Source organism: Bombina bombina, chromosome 6, assembly GCF_027579735.1.
Source record: "Bombina bombina isolate aBomBom1 chromosome 6, aBomBom1.pri, whole genome shotgun sequence".
Taxonomy (NCBI): domain Eukaryota; kingdom Metazoa; phylum Chordata; class Amphibia; order Anura; family Bombinatoridae; genus Bombina; species Bombina bombina.
The window spans coordinates 316510397-316527819 of record NC_069504.1 but is presented as its reverse complement, the minus strand read 5'-3'; the positions used below and the strand labels follow the sequence as shown (position 1 = coordinate 316527819).

Below are 17423 nucleotides of genomic sequence, written 5' to 3'. Positions count from 1 at the left end.
GTGGGGGGATGGTGCTTGTGCACTGTTAAATGCAGGCACCTTCTCTACCACCATGTTAATAAATGGGGACCATAATAACATGGAAACGTGTTGCTCTTTTAAGCCTAAATCTGGCATCTGAATTGTGGCATGATAACAGTCATGGTAGTCATTATCAAGTAAAGGATTTGCTTTGTTGCTGCATTTCTCATTAATAAATTTAATGCAATGCATCATTACAGGTTGGGGCGCAGTGCTTGGTTTTGAAGAAATATTGAAATATTGGTTTCAGTAATTTGTATAGTAATGTGTACAGTGTCTTATTTGATCCTACATTTCAGTTTTATTCCCACTACACTGAGAAGATTGTAAGATCTTATCTTTCTTAAAGGGACATTGACCTCTTGTTTTTGTGTAAAAACTGTGCTTTGCCCTAGACTCCTCAGAGAAGCAAACATTCTAAAGCATGTAATCTACGTTTTCAAATTGCTGCACATTGGCTAAACCAGCTACTTTACAGCCTTTGCATATTAAAGAATTTTGCTTTTTGGCATCTCCGGGGAGTGTGGGACAAACACGTTTTTACACAAAGTGCTTTATTTTAGTTTTGGCTTAGCGCACTTTATACTAGTAAAGTTTTATTAAGCTTCTTTAGGATGGGGTAAGTTTTCCATTCCAATCCTCAATAGCTTTTTTTTATGGGGATATCATTTGTTTGTTATTGTAGTTTAATGCTGTAATGGAACCTTTTGATTTTATCCCTAAATCTCCCTTAGAAGCTGGTTTCCCTGAACACTTTCTAACCAATGTTCAGTGTGTTTATTGTAAAACGGCTGAGGCATCTCCTCCAGCTTATTTATGTGACTCATGTTTAAATATGTTACTTCATTCAGACCAACCTAATGCTGCTTCTATGGGTATCCCTGCTCCTTCTGTTTGTTGCTTACATGGGAGCTCTACAGATTTTGCTCCGGGTGTGAAAGATCTCATCAAATCTACTGTTTCTGAAATGTTGACACTTCTCCTGAATTCAAGTAAGCGTAAAGGGTCAGTTCAGAATTTACCTTTTACTAGTGCTATGTCTTCTGAGACTAGGATTCCTGTGGAAAATCCTGTTTCTTCAGAAGGAGAAGTTTCCTCTGATGATGAGGAATCTTCTTCTGATGTTGAACCTGAGTTATCCTCATTTTTTTATTATTCAAAGTTGAACATATTCATTCTCTTTTAAAAGAGGTTTTGCTTACTTTAGGAGTTAAAGACTATAAGGGTTCTGAGGATAAGCCTTATAATCACTTAGATTCAGTCTTTAAAACTGTTGCTAAAACCCCTGAGGATTTTCCTATTCCTGATGCTGTCTCTGAGATAGTTTCTAGGTAATGTTCTAAACCAGCTAATTATTTTAACCCTTCTGCAAGGTTTAAGAAGTTATATCCCTTACCTGCCTCTAAGACTGAACTGTGGGAGACTGTCCCTTAAGTAGACGGGGCCATTTTCACTTTGGCTAAGCATGCTATAATCCCTTTGGGAAAGGATCCTTTTACATAGGAAGTTAGAATTATTTTATAGAAGGGCCTTTCTGCAAGCAGGGTATTTGTTTAGGCCAGCTAACGATTATTATTTTGAACTAAAGCCCAATTTAGTAGCCTAAAGCGTTTCTAAGTATTAGTACTTACTTTTGTCTTGTCTGGCTCTTTAAAATGTCCGCCTGCCCCCTCCCATATTTCGTCACAAGTATCTTTATGGTTGTGCAGTGCTAACAGCTAATTTTTGCCCATACACACTCCCGTGTTTTGCGCATGCCCAGTGCGCCGATAACATTGTAGGGGGAGGTTTCAAAAAGGAACTCTAAATACTTTCTTATTTTCCTAGACGTGTCATTTTCAAGTGTAATTTTCCTCCCCCTACAGTGTTATCAGGGCACTGCGCATGTGCAAAACACGGGAGTGTGTACGGGCGAAAATTAGCTGTTAGCTCTGCACAACCATAAAGATACTTGTGACGAAATATGGGAGGGGGAAGGCAGACATTTTAAACAGCCAGACGAAACAAAAGTAAGTACAAGTAGCCCTCAGTTTACGCTGGAGTTAGGTTCCAGAAGGAATGGTTGTAAATCTAAACCGTTGTAAATTGAAACCCAGTTTATAATGTAAGTCAATGAGAAGTGAGGGAGTTAGGTTCCAAGCCCCTCTCAAAATTGTCATAAGTAACACCTAATACATTATTTTTAAAGCTTTGAAATGAAGACTTTAAATGCTAACAGCATTATAAACCTAATAAAATAATCACACAACACAGAATATATAATTAAACTAAGTTAAATGAACAAAAACATTTGCTAAACAGCATTATAAACCTAATAAAATAATCACACAACACAGACTTCACTTGCATTTCTCCAACATTGGTGTGTCCGGTCCACGGTGTCATCCATTACTTGTGGGATATTCTCCTCCCCCACAGGGAAAGGCAAGGAGAGCACACAGCAAGAGCTGTCCATATAGTCCCTCCCAGGCTCCGCCCCCCCAGTCATTCTCCTTGCCGCTCTGAACAAGTAGCATCTCCTCGGGGATGGTGAGGAGTTTGTGGTGTTTAGTTGTAGTTTTTTATTCTTCTATCAAGAGTTTGTTATTTTAAAATAGTGCTGGTATGTACTATTTACTCTGAAACAGAAAAGGATGAAGATTTCTGTTTGTGAGAGGAAGATGATTTTAGCAGACAGTAACTAAAATCGATTGCTGTTTCCACATAGGACTGTTGAGATGAGATAACTTCAGTTGGGGGAAACAGTTAGCAGGCTCTTCTGCTTAAGGTATGACTAGCCATATTTCTAACAAGACCATGTAATGCTGGAAGGCTGTCATTTCCCCTCATGGGGACCGGTAAGCCATTTTCTTAGTCTCAAACAGAATAAAGGGCTTATTATGGGCTATAAACTGGTAGACACTTTTAGGGGCTAAATCGATTGCTTTATTTAAGTATTATATGCAGTTTGAAGTTGTATTTCACACTTTTATAACATTGGGGAACGTTTTTAGCAGCAGGCACTTGTTAAGACACCTTCCCAGTCAGGAAGGGCCTTTCTCTGTAGTAGGCAGAGCCTCATTTTCGCGCCATTACTGTGCAGTTAATTTTGAGTTCAATACATGCAGCTGCATGTGTGAGGGTCTGGAATCCACTAAAAACGTTCCTAGAAGGCTTCATTTGGTATCATATACCCCCCTGGGATTGGTGAAGTTGCAGCAAAGGCTGTGGCTGGGACTGTAAGGGGGTTAAAATTAAAAACGGCTCCGGTTTCCACATTTTAAGGGTTAACAGCTTGAAAATTTAGGTGCAATACTTTGAATGTATTAAGACACTGTGGTGAAAATTTGGTAAAGATTGGATAATTCCTTCATAGTTTTTCACATATTCAGTAATAAAGTGTGCCCTGTTTAACATTTAAAGAGACAGTAACGGTTTTGTTTTAAAACGGTTTTTGTGCTTTATTAACCAGTTTAAGCCTGTTTAACATGTCTGTACCTTCAGATAGATCATGTTCTGTATGTATGGTAGCCAATGTGGTTCCCCATTCAAATATAGTGTGATAATTGTGCCATTGCGTCCAAACAAATTAAGGACAGAACTGTCACAAATTGTAAAGTTGCCCAGGATGATTCCTCAGATGAAGGAAGTAGACATAGTTCTACATCATCTCCTTCTGTGTCTATACCAGTTATGCCCGCGCAGGCGACCCCTAGTACTTCTAGCGCCCCAATGCTTGTTACTATGCAGTAATTGACGGCAGTAATGGATAACTCCATAGCTAATATTTTATCCAAAATGCCAGCATTTCAGAGAAAGCGCAATTGCTCTGTTTTAAACACTGTAGAGCAGGAGGGCGCTGATGATAATTTTTCTGTCATACCCTCACACCAATCTGAAGTGGCAGTGAGGGAGGGTTTGTCAGATGGGGAATATTCTGATACAGGAAGAATTTCTCAGCAGGCAGAACCTGATGTTGTGACATTTAAATTTAAATTAGAGCATCTCCGCGCATTACTTAAGGAGGTACTATCTACTCTGGATGATTGTGACAATCTGGTCAACCCAGAAAAATTGTGCAAGATGGACAGTTCCTTGAGGTCCCGGTGCACCCTGATGCTTTTCCGATACCTAAACGGGTGGCGGACATAGTGAATAAGGAGTGGGAGAAGCCAGGCATACCTTTTGTCCCTCCTCCTATATTTAAGAAATTGTTCCCTATGGTCGACCCCAGGAAGGACACATGGCAAACAGTCCCTAAGGTCGAGGGGGAGTTTTCTACCCTAGCCAAGCGCACGACCATTCCTATTGAGGACAATTGTGCTTTCAAAGATCCTATGGATAAAAAATTGGAGGGTTTGCTTAAAAAGATTTTTGTACAGCAAGGTTACCTCCTTCAACCTATTTCGTGCATTATTCCTGTCACTACAGCGGCGTGGTTCTGGTTCGAGGAACTGGAAAAGTCGCTCAGTAGGGAGACTCCATATGAGGAAGTCATGGACAGAATTTACGCACTTAAGTTAGCTAATTCCTTTATTTTAGACGCCGCTTTGCAGTTAGCGAGGTTAGCGGCAAAAAATTCAGGGTTTACAATTGTGGCGTGCAGAGCGCTCTGGCTAAAGTCTTGGTCGGCGGATGTATCTTCCAAGACAAAATTGCTTAATACCCCTTTCAAAGGTAAGACCCCTTTTGGGCCAGAATTGAAAGAGATTATTTCAGTCATCACTGGGGGAAAGGGCCATGCCCTCCCACAAGATAAACCTTTCAAGGCTAAGAATAAGTCCAATTTTCGTTCCTTTTGCAATTTCAGGAACGGACCGGCTTCCAACTCTGCAGCCTCTAGACAAGAGTGTAACGCTTCCCAGACTAAACCAGCTTGGAAACCAATGCAAGGCTGGAACAAGGGTAAACAGGCCAAGAAGCCTGCTGCTGCTACCAAAACAGCATGAAGGGGTAGCCCCCGGTCCGGGACCGGATCTAGTAGGGGGCAGACTCTCTCTCTTTGCTCAGGCTTGGGCAAGAGATGTTCAAGATCCCTGGGCACTAGAAATAGTCTCTCAGGGTTATCTTCTAGAATTCAAGGAACTACCCCCAAGGGGAAGGTTCCACATGTCTCACTTATCTTCAAACCAAGTAAAGAGACAGGCATTCTTACATTGTGTAGAAGACCTGTTAAAGATGGGAGTGATACTCCCAGTTCCAACTGTGGAACAAGGTCAGGGGTTTTACTCAAATCTGTTTGTAGTTCCCAAAAAAAAAAAAAAAAGAGGGAACTTTCAGACCAATTCTGGATTTAAAAATTCTAAACAAATTTCTCAGAGTGCCATCGTTCAAAATGGAAACTATTCGAACGATTTTACCTACAATCCAGGAGGGTCAATTTATGACTACCGTGGATCTAGAGGATGCGTATCTGCATATTCCTATCCACAAAGATCATCATCAGTTCCTAAGGTTTGCCTTTCTGGACAAACATTACCTATTGTGGCTCTCCCATTCGGACTAGCCACTGCTCCAAGGATTTTCACAAAGGTGCTCGGGTCCCTTCTAGCGGTTCTAAGACCCAGGGGCATTGCAGTGGCACCTTACTTGGACGACATCCTAATTCAAGCGTTGTCTCTTTCAAAGACAAAGGCTCACACATTGTTCTAGCCTTTCTCAGATCTCACGGGTGGTAGGTGAACATAGAAAAATGTTCCCCGTCTCCGTCAACAAGAGTCCCTTTCTTGGGAACAATAATAGATTCTTTAGAAATGAAGATTTTCCTGACAGATGTCAGAGAGTCAAAGCTTCTAAATGCTTGTCAAGTTCTTCACTCTGTTCTACGGCCTTCCATAGCTCAGTGCATGGAAGTAGTAGGGTTGATGGTTGCAGCAATGGACATAGTTCCTTTTGCGCGAATTCATCTAAGACCATTACAAATGTGCATGCTCAAACAGTGGAATGGGGACTATACAGACTTGTCTCCAGTGATTCAAGTAGATCAGAAGACCAGAGACTCACTCCGTTGGTGGCTAACCCAGGATCACCTGTCCCAGGGAATGAGCTTCCGCAGACCAGAGTGGGTCATTGTCACGACCGACGCCAGTCTATTAGGCTGGGGCGCGGTCTGGGATTCCCTGAAAGCTCAGGGTCTATGGTCTCGGGAATAGTCTCTTCTCCCGATAAACATCCTGGAACTGAGAGCGATATTCAATGCTCTCCGGGCTTGGCCTCAACTAGCAAAGGCCAGATTCATAAGATTCCAATCAGACAACATGACGACTGTTGCTTACTTCAACCATCAGGGGGGAACAAGGAGTTCCCTGGCGATGAGAGAGGTGACCAAGATCATCAAATGGGCGGAGGATAACTCCTACCACCTGTCTGCGATCCACATCCCAGGAGTGGAAAACTGGGAGGCGGATTATCTGAGTCGTCAGACCTTTCATCCGGGGGAGTGGGAACTCCACCCGGAGGTGTTTGCCCAGTTGACCCAATTATGGGGCATTCCAGACATGGATCTGATGGCGTCTCGTCAGAACTTCAAGGTTCCTTGCTACGGGTCCAGATCCAGGGATCCCAAGGCGACTCTAGTGGATGCATTAGTGGCGCCTTGGACTTTCAACCTAGCTTATGCGTTTCCACCGTTCCTTCTCATTCCCAGGCTGGTAGCCAGGATCAAACAGGAGAAGGCCTTGGTTATTTTGATAGCTCCTGCGTGGCCACGCAGGACTTGGTATGCAGACCTGGTGAATATGTCATCGGCTCCACCATGAAAGCTACCTTTGAGACAGGATCTTCTAGTACAAGGTCCATTCGAACATCCAAATCTAGTTTCTCTCCAGCTGACTGCTTGGAAATTGAAAGCTTGATTTTGTCTAAGCGTGGGTTTTCGGATTCTGTGATAGATACTCTGGTACAAGCCAGAAAACCTGTGACTAGAAAGATTACCATAAAATATGGAAAAGATATATCTGTTGGTGTGAATCCAAGAGATTCTCATGGAGTAAGATTAAAATTCCTAGGATCCTTTCCTTTCTCCAAGAAGGTTTGGATAAGGGATTATCAGCGAGTTCTCTAAAAGGACAGATTTCTGCTTTATCTGTCTTGTTACACAAACGACTGGCAGCTGTGCCAGATGTTCAAGCTTTTGTCCAGGCTTTGGTCAGGATCAAGCCTGTTTACAGACCCTTGACTCCTCCCTGGAGTCTAAATTTGGTTCTTTCAGTTCTTCAAGGGGTTCCGTTTGAACCCTTACATTCCATAGATATCAAGTTGTTATCTTGGAAAGTTCTGTTTTTGGTTGCTATTCTTCTGCTAGTAGAGTTTCTGCATTATCTGCTCTGCAGTGTAATCCGCCCTATCTGGTGTTCCATTCAGATAAGGTTGTTTTGCGTACTAAACCTGGTTTCCTTCCAAAGGTTGTTTCCAACAAGAATATTAACCAGGAAATAGTTGTGCCTTCTTTGTGTCCGAATCCAGTTTCAAAGAAGGAACGCTTGTTACACAATTTAGATGTAGTCCGTGCTTTAAAGTTCTATTTAGAAGCAACAAAGGATTTCAGACAAACGTCTTCTCTGTTTGTAGTTTATTCTGGCAAGAGGAGAGGTCAAAAAAGCTACTGCTACCTCTCTTTCCTTTTGGCTGAAAAGCATCATACGATTGGCTTACGAGACTGCCGGACGGCAGCCTCCTGAACGAATCACAGCTCACTCTACTAGGGCTGTGGCTTCCACATGGGCCTTCAAGAATGAGGCTTCTGTTCATCAGATATGTAAGGCAGCGACCTGGTCTTCTCTGCACACTTTGTCCAAATTCTACAAATTTGATACTTTTGCTTCTTCGGAGGCTATTTTAGGGAAAAAGGTTTTGCAAGCCGTGGTGCCTTCTGTTTAGGTAACCTGATTTGCTCCCTCCCTTCATCCGTGTCCTAAAGCTTTGGTATTGGTTCCCACAAGTAATGGATGACACCGTGGACCGGACACACCAATGTTGGAGAAAACAGAATTTATGCTTACCTGATAAATTACTTTCTCCAACGGTGTGTCCGGTCCACGGCCCGCCCTGGTTTTTTAATCAGGTTTGAAGAATTTCTTTCTCTATACACTACAGTCACCACAGCACACTATAGTTTCTCCTTTTTTTCTCCTAACCGTCGGTCGAATGACTGGGGGGGCGGAGCCTGGGAGGGACTATATGGACAGCTCTTGCTGTGTGCTCTCCTTGCCTTTCCCTGTGGGGGAGGAGAATATCCCACAAGTAATGGATGACACCGTGGACCGGACACACCGTTGGAGAAAGTAATTTATCAGGTAAGCATAAATTCTGTTTTTTCTGCAAACAGTTCTTTCTATGCATTCCAATCTGGACTGATTTATAGACAGGAAGATCTTGTTCCTTTGCAAGATGCTCGATAGCTCAGGTCTGGTTAAACTGATTAATTTCAGCTTGCTTGGCTTGCATATCTTTGCTGCAACACAAGCGGACAGCTCCACCTACTGGCTATTTAATCAATGCACTGCTTCTCAATTCTTTTCAATAGCAGTCACATGACTGAAAATAAAGGTTGTTATTCTGAAACGGTGCAAATTGAACCATTGTAAACCGAGGGCCACCTGTACTAATACTTAGAAACGCTTTAGGTTACTAAATTGGGCTATTGTTCAAAATAATAATCGTTAGAAAGTTTATAGGAATAACTTATTTTAAATTTTGGGTTGACTCTCCCTTTAACTTGTCTCTCAGAGCAGTTTTCTAATGAATCTGCCAGTGATTTTTATTTAACATTTTGGAATTATTCAAGAGTGCCAATTCCATTATTTGTGATGCTGTATTTGACATTATTAAGATTCATGTCAAGAACATGTCATTGGCAGCCCTTTCTATGAGAGCTTTATGGCTTGAGTCCTATATGGTATCTAAATCTAGACTTTTATCTCTTTCTTTTCAGGGAAATAAATTGTTTGGTTCTGATTTGGATTCTATAATTTCTACTCCTACTAGATGTAAAGGGGATTTTCTTCCTTAGGACGTGAAGTCCAAGAGGAAATCTAAAGCCTCCAATCATTTTCATTCCTTTCGTTTGAACAAGGAACAGAAAGTTTATTCCTCTTCTCAGAAGCATAGCTCCTCTGGCCCAGCCTGGAGGCCTAGTGCTAATTGAAACAGACCTAAGCAAGCCAAAAAATCCACCCCTACTTCCAAGTCTGCATGAAGGTGAGGCCCCCGACCCAGAGGCTTTGGTAGAGGGCAGGTTAAGCATTTTCCAAGAGGCTTGGTTTGAGTCTGTTTCAGATCCCTGAGTCCTAAATATAGTTTCTCAGGGTTATAATAAGTTTCAGAACGAGGCCTCCCAGAGGAAGTTTTTTTCTGTCCAATGTTCCAAGGACTCCCTTAAAAGCTCAAGTGTCAGTCTCAGATCTAGAAACTATGGAAGTGATTGCTCTAGTTGCAGGAACAAGGGATTGGATGTTTTTCAAATGTCTTCGTTGTTCCAAAGAAGGAGGGAATTTTCAGGCCAGTTCTGATCTAAAAGCTCTGAACAAGTTTGTCAGAATTTCTACTTTGAAAATGTAAACTATTCAGACTATTTTGCATTTTGTTCATCAAGGTTAGTTTATGTCCACAATAGACGAATGCTTATCTTCATGTTCCAATTCACAGGAACATTACCAGTGTCTGAGGATTGCCTTTCTAGACAAGTATTTTCAGTGTGTTGCTTTACCATTTGATCTGGGTATAGCTCCAAGAATTTTCTCAAAAGTTCTAGATGCCCTACTGTCATTGATCAGATCTCAGGGCATTGCAGTGTTTCTTTACCTGAACAATATCTTGGTTCAAGCTCCTTCTTTTCCTTTAGCAGAAACTCACACCAACAGACTGTTGTTGTTTCTTCAACAGCATGGTTGGACGATCAATTTACCAAAGAGTTCTTTGGTGTCTCAGAGAGAGGTTACTTTTCTGGAGTTTTAAATAGAGCCAGCCTCCATGAGTCTTTATCTAACAGATCAGAGAAGGCTAAAATTGGTGTCAGCCTGTCTGCACATTCAGTCTCTCTCTTTTCCTTCTGTTGCTCTTTATATAGAAGTACTGGGTCTTATAATTGCAGCTTCAGATGCAATTCTAGTTGCTTGATTTCACACAAAAACTCTTCAGCTTTGTATGCTTCGTCAGTAGTGCAGGGATCATACTCGGCTATTTCAAAAGATTAGTCAGTTCCTTATTCAAGGGGTTTCTTTTGCTCATCCTACATGGACTGTGATCACTACAGATGCAATTCTTTCAGGTTGAGGAGCTGTTTGGGGTTTCTAAGAGCACAAAGGGTTTCAGCTCCTTGGGAGGCTTGGTTGCCTATAAATATTCTACAACTCTGCTATTTTCAGAGCTCTTCATACTTGGACTCTGTAGAAAATCTTTGTTTCCAATTAGACAATGTCACAGCACTGGATTATATAAATTATCAGGCAGAGCCCACATTTCCCTAGCCATGAGGGAGGTGTCTTGAATTATTTCATGGGCAGAAGCCATTTCTTGTCTGATTTCTGCAGTTCATATTCCAGGAGTGAACAACTGGGAAGCAAATTTTCTCAGTCATCAGTGTTTGCACTCAAGGGAATGGTCTCTTCACCAAAATGTGTTCAATCAGATTGTGAGTATTTGGGGTCTCCCAGAGATAGATTTGATGGCTTCTTGGTTAAACAACAAACTTCCCAGGTACTTTGCGAAGGTGCAGGGACCCTCAGATGGAGATTGTGGATGCTGTAGTAGCTCATTGGTCATTTCAGCTTGCTTATCTTTTTCCTCCTCTGGTCTTTCTTTCCAGACTGATTTCCAAGATAAGGTTAGAGAACCTCACAGAATTGCTTCACAGAATTTGGTATGCAGATCTCGTTTAGACGTCCAGCTGCTCTCCATGGCCTCCATCTCTATTACCAGACCTTCTGTCTCAAGCTCCATTTTTCTATCCGGATCTTAAATCTCTAAGTTTGATGGCATAGAAACTGAACAGTTAGTTCTTAAGCATAGAGGTTTCTCAGATTCTGTGATTGAAACTTTGATCCAGGTTTATAAGCCTGTGACAAAGATGATATATCATACACTCTGGAAGGCTTTATTTCTTAGTGTATAGATCATGACTTTTAGCATTCCTAGAAATTTTTCAGTTCTTACAGGGTGGTTTGATTAAGGGCCTATCTACCATTTCTTTGAATGGGCAGATTTCTGCTTTTATAGTTTTGTTTCATATAAAGATTGCTAATCTTGATGGTTATTTGTTGGCACATCTTTTTTCCGTGCTCCTATTTTTGGTTCTTAATTCCTTTTCCTACTTATTTTCCTACTTATTCTGCTTAGCTATACATCAGACTCATTTTTGGTAAGGTCTAAGGTGTTTTATAGCGGTCTTGGGGTTTGGAAATCTTTGCCTCCACCTAATGGTCAGGAAAGGTAATTCCCAGGTGTAATGGAATGTGGACTCTCATCACATGAAAGAAATTAATTATCAGGAAATCATAAATTATGAATTTGCATGCTTGCATTAGCACTCGTATTACAAGTTGAAAGCAATACTTTTGCACATGACAGGAGTTATTAATATTTCAAATTCCAATGTTCTTCACATACAGAAAATTTAATTTTTAATTTAAATAGGTATTTCCTTCCAAAGATATGGTGAGTCCACGGCTTCATCAATTACTGTTGGAAATACTACTCCTGGCCAGCAGAAGGAGGCAAAGAGCACCACTGGCAAACTGTTGAGTATCACGTACCTTCCCACAAACCCAAGTCATTCTCTTTGCCTTAGGTGCAACGAGGAGGTGAAGTTTTAGTGTCTGAGGAAGATTGTAAATTTTATAGCTTATCATTTTGCTCTTAATTGTTTTCATCAGCGTCTGGCGGACGCGCCAGATGTGTAATCTTTTTGTCAGGCCCTGGTCAGAATCAGGCCTGTGTTTAAGTCTGTTGCTCCTACTTAGAGCCTTTTGCTTTCCAAAGATATTTAGTTGTTATCTTGGAAGGTTTGGTTTCTCATTGCTATCTCTTCTGCTCGGAGAGTGTCGGAACTCTCAGCTTGCAGTGTGATTTGCCTTATCTTATCTTTCATGCCGATAAGGCGGTTCTTCATACTAAGTTAAGTTTCCTTCCTAAAAGTGATTTCGGACAGAAATATTAATCAGGAAATTGTTGTTCCTTCTCTATGTCCTAGTCCTTCTTGTCATAAGGAACGTTTGTTGCACAACCTGGATGTTGTGCGTGCTTTAAAATTTTATTTACAGGTGTCTAAGGATTTTTGCCAGTCTTCTGTTCTGTTTGTTTCTCTGGAAATTGTGAGGGTCAGAAAGCGTTTGTTTCTTCTCTTTCCCTCTGGTTCTGGTTGAGAAGTTTAATTTGTTTTTGTTTATGAGACTGCTGGTCAGCAGCCTTCTGAGAGAATTACGTCTCATTCCACTAGAGCTTTTCCTCTTCTTAGGTTTTCAAAATGAAGTTTCTGTAGAACAAATTTGCAAGGCTGCAACTTGGTTTTCCCTGCATACTTTTTCCAAATTTTATCAAATTTGATACTTTTGTCTCGGCTGAAGCTTTTTTGGGGGAGAAAGGTTCCTCAAGCGGTGGTGCCTTCTGTTTAGGTCTAACTGTCTTGTCCCTCCCTATTCATCTGTGTTCTCTAGCTTGGCTATTGATTCCCAATAGTAATTGATAAAGCCGTGGACAGGATTTATGCTTAGTTGATAAATCTATTTATTTCTGGATATGGTGAGTCCACGGCCCTTCCCTTTATTTTTAGACAGTTATTTTTTGACTGAACCTCAGGCACCTTTACACCTTTTGTGTTACTCATTTTTTCTTCATTACCCTTCGGTTGAATGACTGGGGCTTGTGGGAAGGGAAGTGATACTTAACAGTTTGGCTGTGGTGCTCTTTGCCTCCTCATATATATATATATGTATATCTACTGTATATATGCATTTTACCTTTGTATATATTCATATATATATATATATATATATATATATATATATATATATATATATATATATATATATATAGGTGTACATATATATGTTACATTAACATTTTCAGACATAAATAGAAATATATATTTAAAAATAAAAAAACAAAACAAAATTCTAATATTGCTTTATCGCGCACACAATAAATTTAGCACACTAAGTGTAAAGTAGCCCTTTATGTGCAATCTATTTTTAAGTGTATTTTCCCTTTAATATGTAATTGATATTTTACATAAACAGAATTGTCACTGTATTATAAAACCACATATAAATACTTAATTTAATTAATTTAATACTTAAAGGAATAGTATAGTCAAAATGAAATTTTTATGATTCATTTATTTGAATGTAAGCTTAGGAGTCTGCCCATTTTTGGTTTAGCACCTCGGTAGCGTTTGCTGATTGATGGCTACATTTAGACACCAATCAGAAAGTGCTACCCAGGGGCTAAACCAAAAATGAGTCGGCTCCTATGCTTATATTCTTGCCTTTTCAAAAGAAGATAACAAGAGAATGAAGAAAAATTGATAATAGGAATAAATTAGATAGTTGATTAAAATTGCATGCTTTATCTGAATCATGAAAGTTTAATTTTGACTTGTCTTTTCCTTTAAAGCAAAAATTTGTTTTATATACCTTGTGTTGTGCTTTCTGTGAACTGCCACTGATTTCTTATTCCAATGTACTTGTGCTAAACTGTAAACATTTTTCTTTCTCCATCTTTTAAGTTCCTGATAGAGTCCAGAATTTATATTGCTTATCAACTAGTTGGCAGTCAATTTTACTTCAATGGGACCCACCAGTACGACCTAATGGAATGGTAACCAATTACATCATAACATTTGAAGGTGAAGATACTTATGTGCTGAGCAATGTCTACACTTTTAGAGAACTACTTGCAAATACCACTTACTATTTAAAAATAAAAGCTGTGAATTCTGCTGGGGAAGGAATGGAGGAAGAATGTAACGCCACTACTAAATCTGAAGAAGGTAAATGTTTATATTCATTTGTGATTAACATTATTGAAATGTAACGTATATATGTACAGCACTAAGTTATGTTTACTAATCTAGTATTACAGACCGAAAAGACAATCGGCTAGATTACGAGTTGTTTGTTAGGGTAAATAAGCAGCGTTAACAGATCCTAACACTGCTTTTTCACTACCAATGCTATTACGAGTCTTGAAGATTTAGGGTCACCGCACACTTCTTTGGCCTTACCGCAAAACGACTTATGTAAACTTTTTTTCTATGGGACTTCCATAGCGCCGGTTTTACGAGTCTGTCCTGGGAGGTCAAAAAGTGAGCGGTACACCCTACCCCGTTTTATGGTACAACGCCGTAACATAAAACTCATAACTAAAGTGCTAAAAAGTACACTAACACCCATAAACTACCTATTAATCCCTAAACCGAGGCCCTCCCGCATTGCAAACACTATAATAAAATTTTTAACCCCTAATCTGCCGCTCCGGACACCACCGCCACCTACATTATATTTATGAACCCCTAATCTGCTGCCCCCAACATCGCTGACACCTACATTATATTTATTAACCCCTAATCTGCCACCCCCAATGTCGCCGCCACCTACCTACACTTGTTAACCCCTAATCTGCCGCCCCCAACGTCTCCGCCACTATAATAAACATATTAACTCCTAAACCACCGCACTCCCACCTCGCAAACATTAGTTAAATATTATTAACCCCTAATCTGCTGTCCCTAACATTGACGCAATCTACCTACATTTATTAACCCCTAATCTGCCGCCCCCAATGTCGCCGCCACTTTATTAAAGTTATTAACCCCTAAATATAAGCTAGTTTAGGATTTATTTTTATTTTACAGGCAAGTTTGTATTTATTTTAACTAGGTAGAATAGTTATTAAATAGTTATTAACTATTTAACAACTACCTAGCTAAAATAAATACAAAAGTACCTGTAAAATAAAACCTAACCTAAGTTACACTAACACCTAACACTACACTATAATTAAATAAATTAAATAAATTAACTAAATTAACAACAATTAAATCAATTAAATTAGCTAAAGTACAAAACCCCCCACTAAATTACAAAAAATAATAAACAAATTACAAGATATTTAAACTAATTACATCTAATCTAATAGCTTTATCAAAATAAAAAAGCCCCCCAAAATAAAAAAAAACCCTAGCCTAAACTAAACTACCAATAGCCCTTAAAAGGGCCTTTTGCGGGGCATTGCCCCAAAGTAATCAGCTCTTTTACCTGTAAAAAAAAAAAAATACAAACAACTCCCCCAACAGTAAAACTCACCACCCACACAAACAACCCCCCAAATAAAATACTATAAAAAAAAACTAAGCTCCCCATTGCCCTGAAAAGGGCATTTGGATGGGCATTGCCCTTAAAAGGGCAGTTAGCTCTTTTGCAAGCCCAAACCCTAACCTAAAAATAAAACCCACCCAATACACCTTTAAAAAAACCTAACACTAACCCCCTGAAGATTGACTTACCGGGAGAAGTCTTCATCCAAGCCGTGCCGAAGTCCTCAACGAACCCGAGAGAAGTCTTCATCCAAGCCTGGCGAAGTGGTCCTCCAGATGGGCAGAAGTCTTCATCCAGACGGCATCTTCTATCTTCATCCATCCGGTGCAGAGCGGGTCCATCTTCAAGACATCCGAGGCGGAGCATCTTCTTCATCCGATGACTAAAGACGAATGAAGGTACCTTTAAGTGAAGTCATCCAAGATGGCGTCCCTTAGATTCCGATTGGCTGATAGAATTATATCAGCCAATCGGAAATTAAGGTAGAAAAAATCCTATTGGCTGATGCAATCAGCCAATAGGATTGAAGTTCAATCCTATTGGCTGATCCAATCAGCAAATAGGATCGAGCTCGCATTCTATTGGCTGTTCCAATCAATTAGATTAGGTGTAATTAGTTTAAATATCTTGTAATTTGTGTATTATTTTCTGTAATTTAGTGGGGGTTTTTTTGTACTTTAGATAATTTAATTTAATTGATTTAATTGTTGTTAATTTAGTTAATTTATTTAAAGGGACCCTGAACCCAAAGTTTTTCTTTTGTGATTCCGATAGAGCATGAAATTTTAAGCAACTTTCTAATTTACTCCTATTATCAAATTTTCTTTATTCTCTTGGTATCTTTTTTTGAAATACAAGAATGTAGGTTTAGATGCCGGCCCATTTTTGGTGAACAACCTGGGTTGTTCTTGCTGATTGGTGGATAAATTCATCCACCAATAAAAAAGTGCTGTCCATAGTGCTGAACAAATAAAAAAGCTTAGATGCCTTCTTTTTCAAATAAATATAGAAAGAGAATGAAGAAAAATTGATAATAGGAGTAAATTAGAAAGTTGCTTAAAATTGCATGCTCTATCTGAATCATGAAAGAAAAAATGTGGGTTCAGTGTCCCTTTAATTATAGTGTAGTGTAAGGTGTTAGTAGTGTAGGTTTTATTTTACAGGTACCTTTGTATTTATTTTAGCTAGGTAGTTATTAAATAGTTAATAACTATTTAGTAACTATTGTACCTAGTTAAAATAAATACATACTTGCCTGTAAAATAAAAATAAATCCTAAGATAGCTACAATGTAACTATTAGTTATATTGTAGCTAGCTTAGGGTTTATTTTATAGCTAAGTATTTAGTTTTAAATAGGAATAATGTAGTTAATGATAGTAATTTTCTTTAGATTTATTTAAATTATATTTAATTTAGGAGGTGTTAGGGTTATGGTTAGACTTAGGTTTAGGGGTTAATACATTTTCTATAGTGGCGGCGATGTTGGGGGTGGAAGATTAGGGGTTAATAAATGTAGGTAGGTGGTGTCGATGTTAGGGACGGCAGATTAGGGGTTAATAATATTTAACTAATGTTTGCGAGGTGGGAGTGCGGCGGTTCAGGGGTTAATATATTTATTATAGTTGCGGCAACGTTGGGGCGGCAGATTAGGGGTTAATAAGTGTAGGTAGGTGGCGGCATCATTGGGGGATGGCAGATTAGGGGTTAATAAATATAATGTAGGTGTCGGCAATGTTGGGGCATCAGATTAGGGGTTTATAAGTATAATGTAGGTGGCGGCGGTGTCCGGAGCGGAAGATTAGGGGTTAATAAGAATGATGTAGGTGTCGGGGGTGGCAGATTAGGGGTTAATAAGTGTAAGATTAGGGGTGTTTAGACTTGGGGGTTCATGCTAGGGTGTTCGGTGTAAACAAAACTTTTATTTCCCCATAGGAATCAATGGGGCTGCGTTAAGGAGCTTTACGCTGCTTTTTTGCAGGTGTTAGACTTTTTTTCAGCCGGCTCTCCCAGTTGATTCCTATGGGGAAATCGTGCACAAGCACGTACGACCAGCTCACCGCTGACTTAAGCAGCGCTGGTATTGGAGTGTGGTAATGAGCAAAATTTTGCT

The 17423-nt window shown here is 39.8% G+C and overlaps 1 protein-coding gene across 1 annotated transcript in view; it reads left to right on the top strand.

The window, feature by feature from the left end:
* PTPRQ (protein tyrosine phosphatase receptor type Q) overlaps window positions 1-17423 on the top strand; it is a 538955-nt gene that overhangs the window by 303381 nt on the left and 218151 nt on the right. The window contains 1 exon segment of the mRNA XM_053719240.1: window positions 13721-13984. Coding sequence (XP_053575215.1) covers window positions 13721-13984 — 264 coding nt within the window.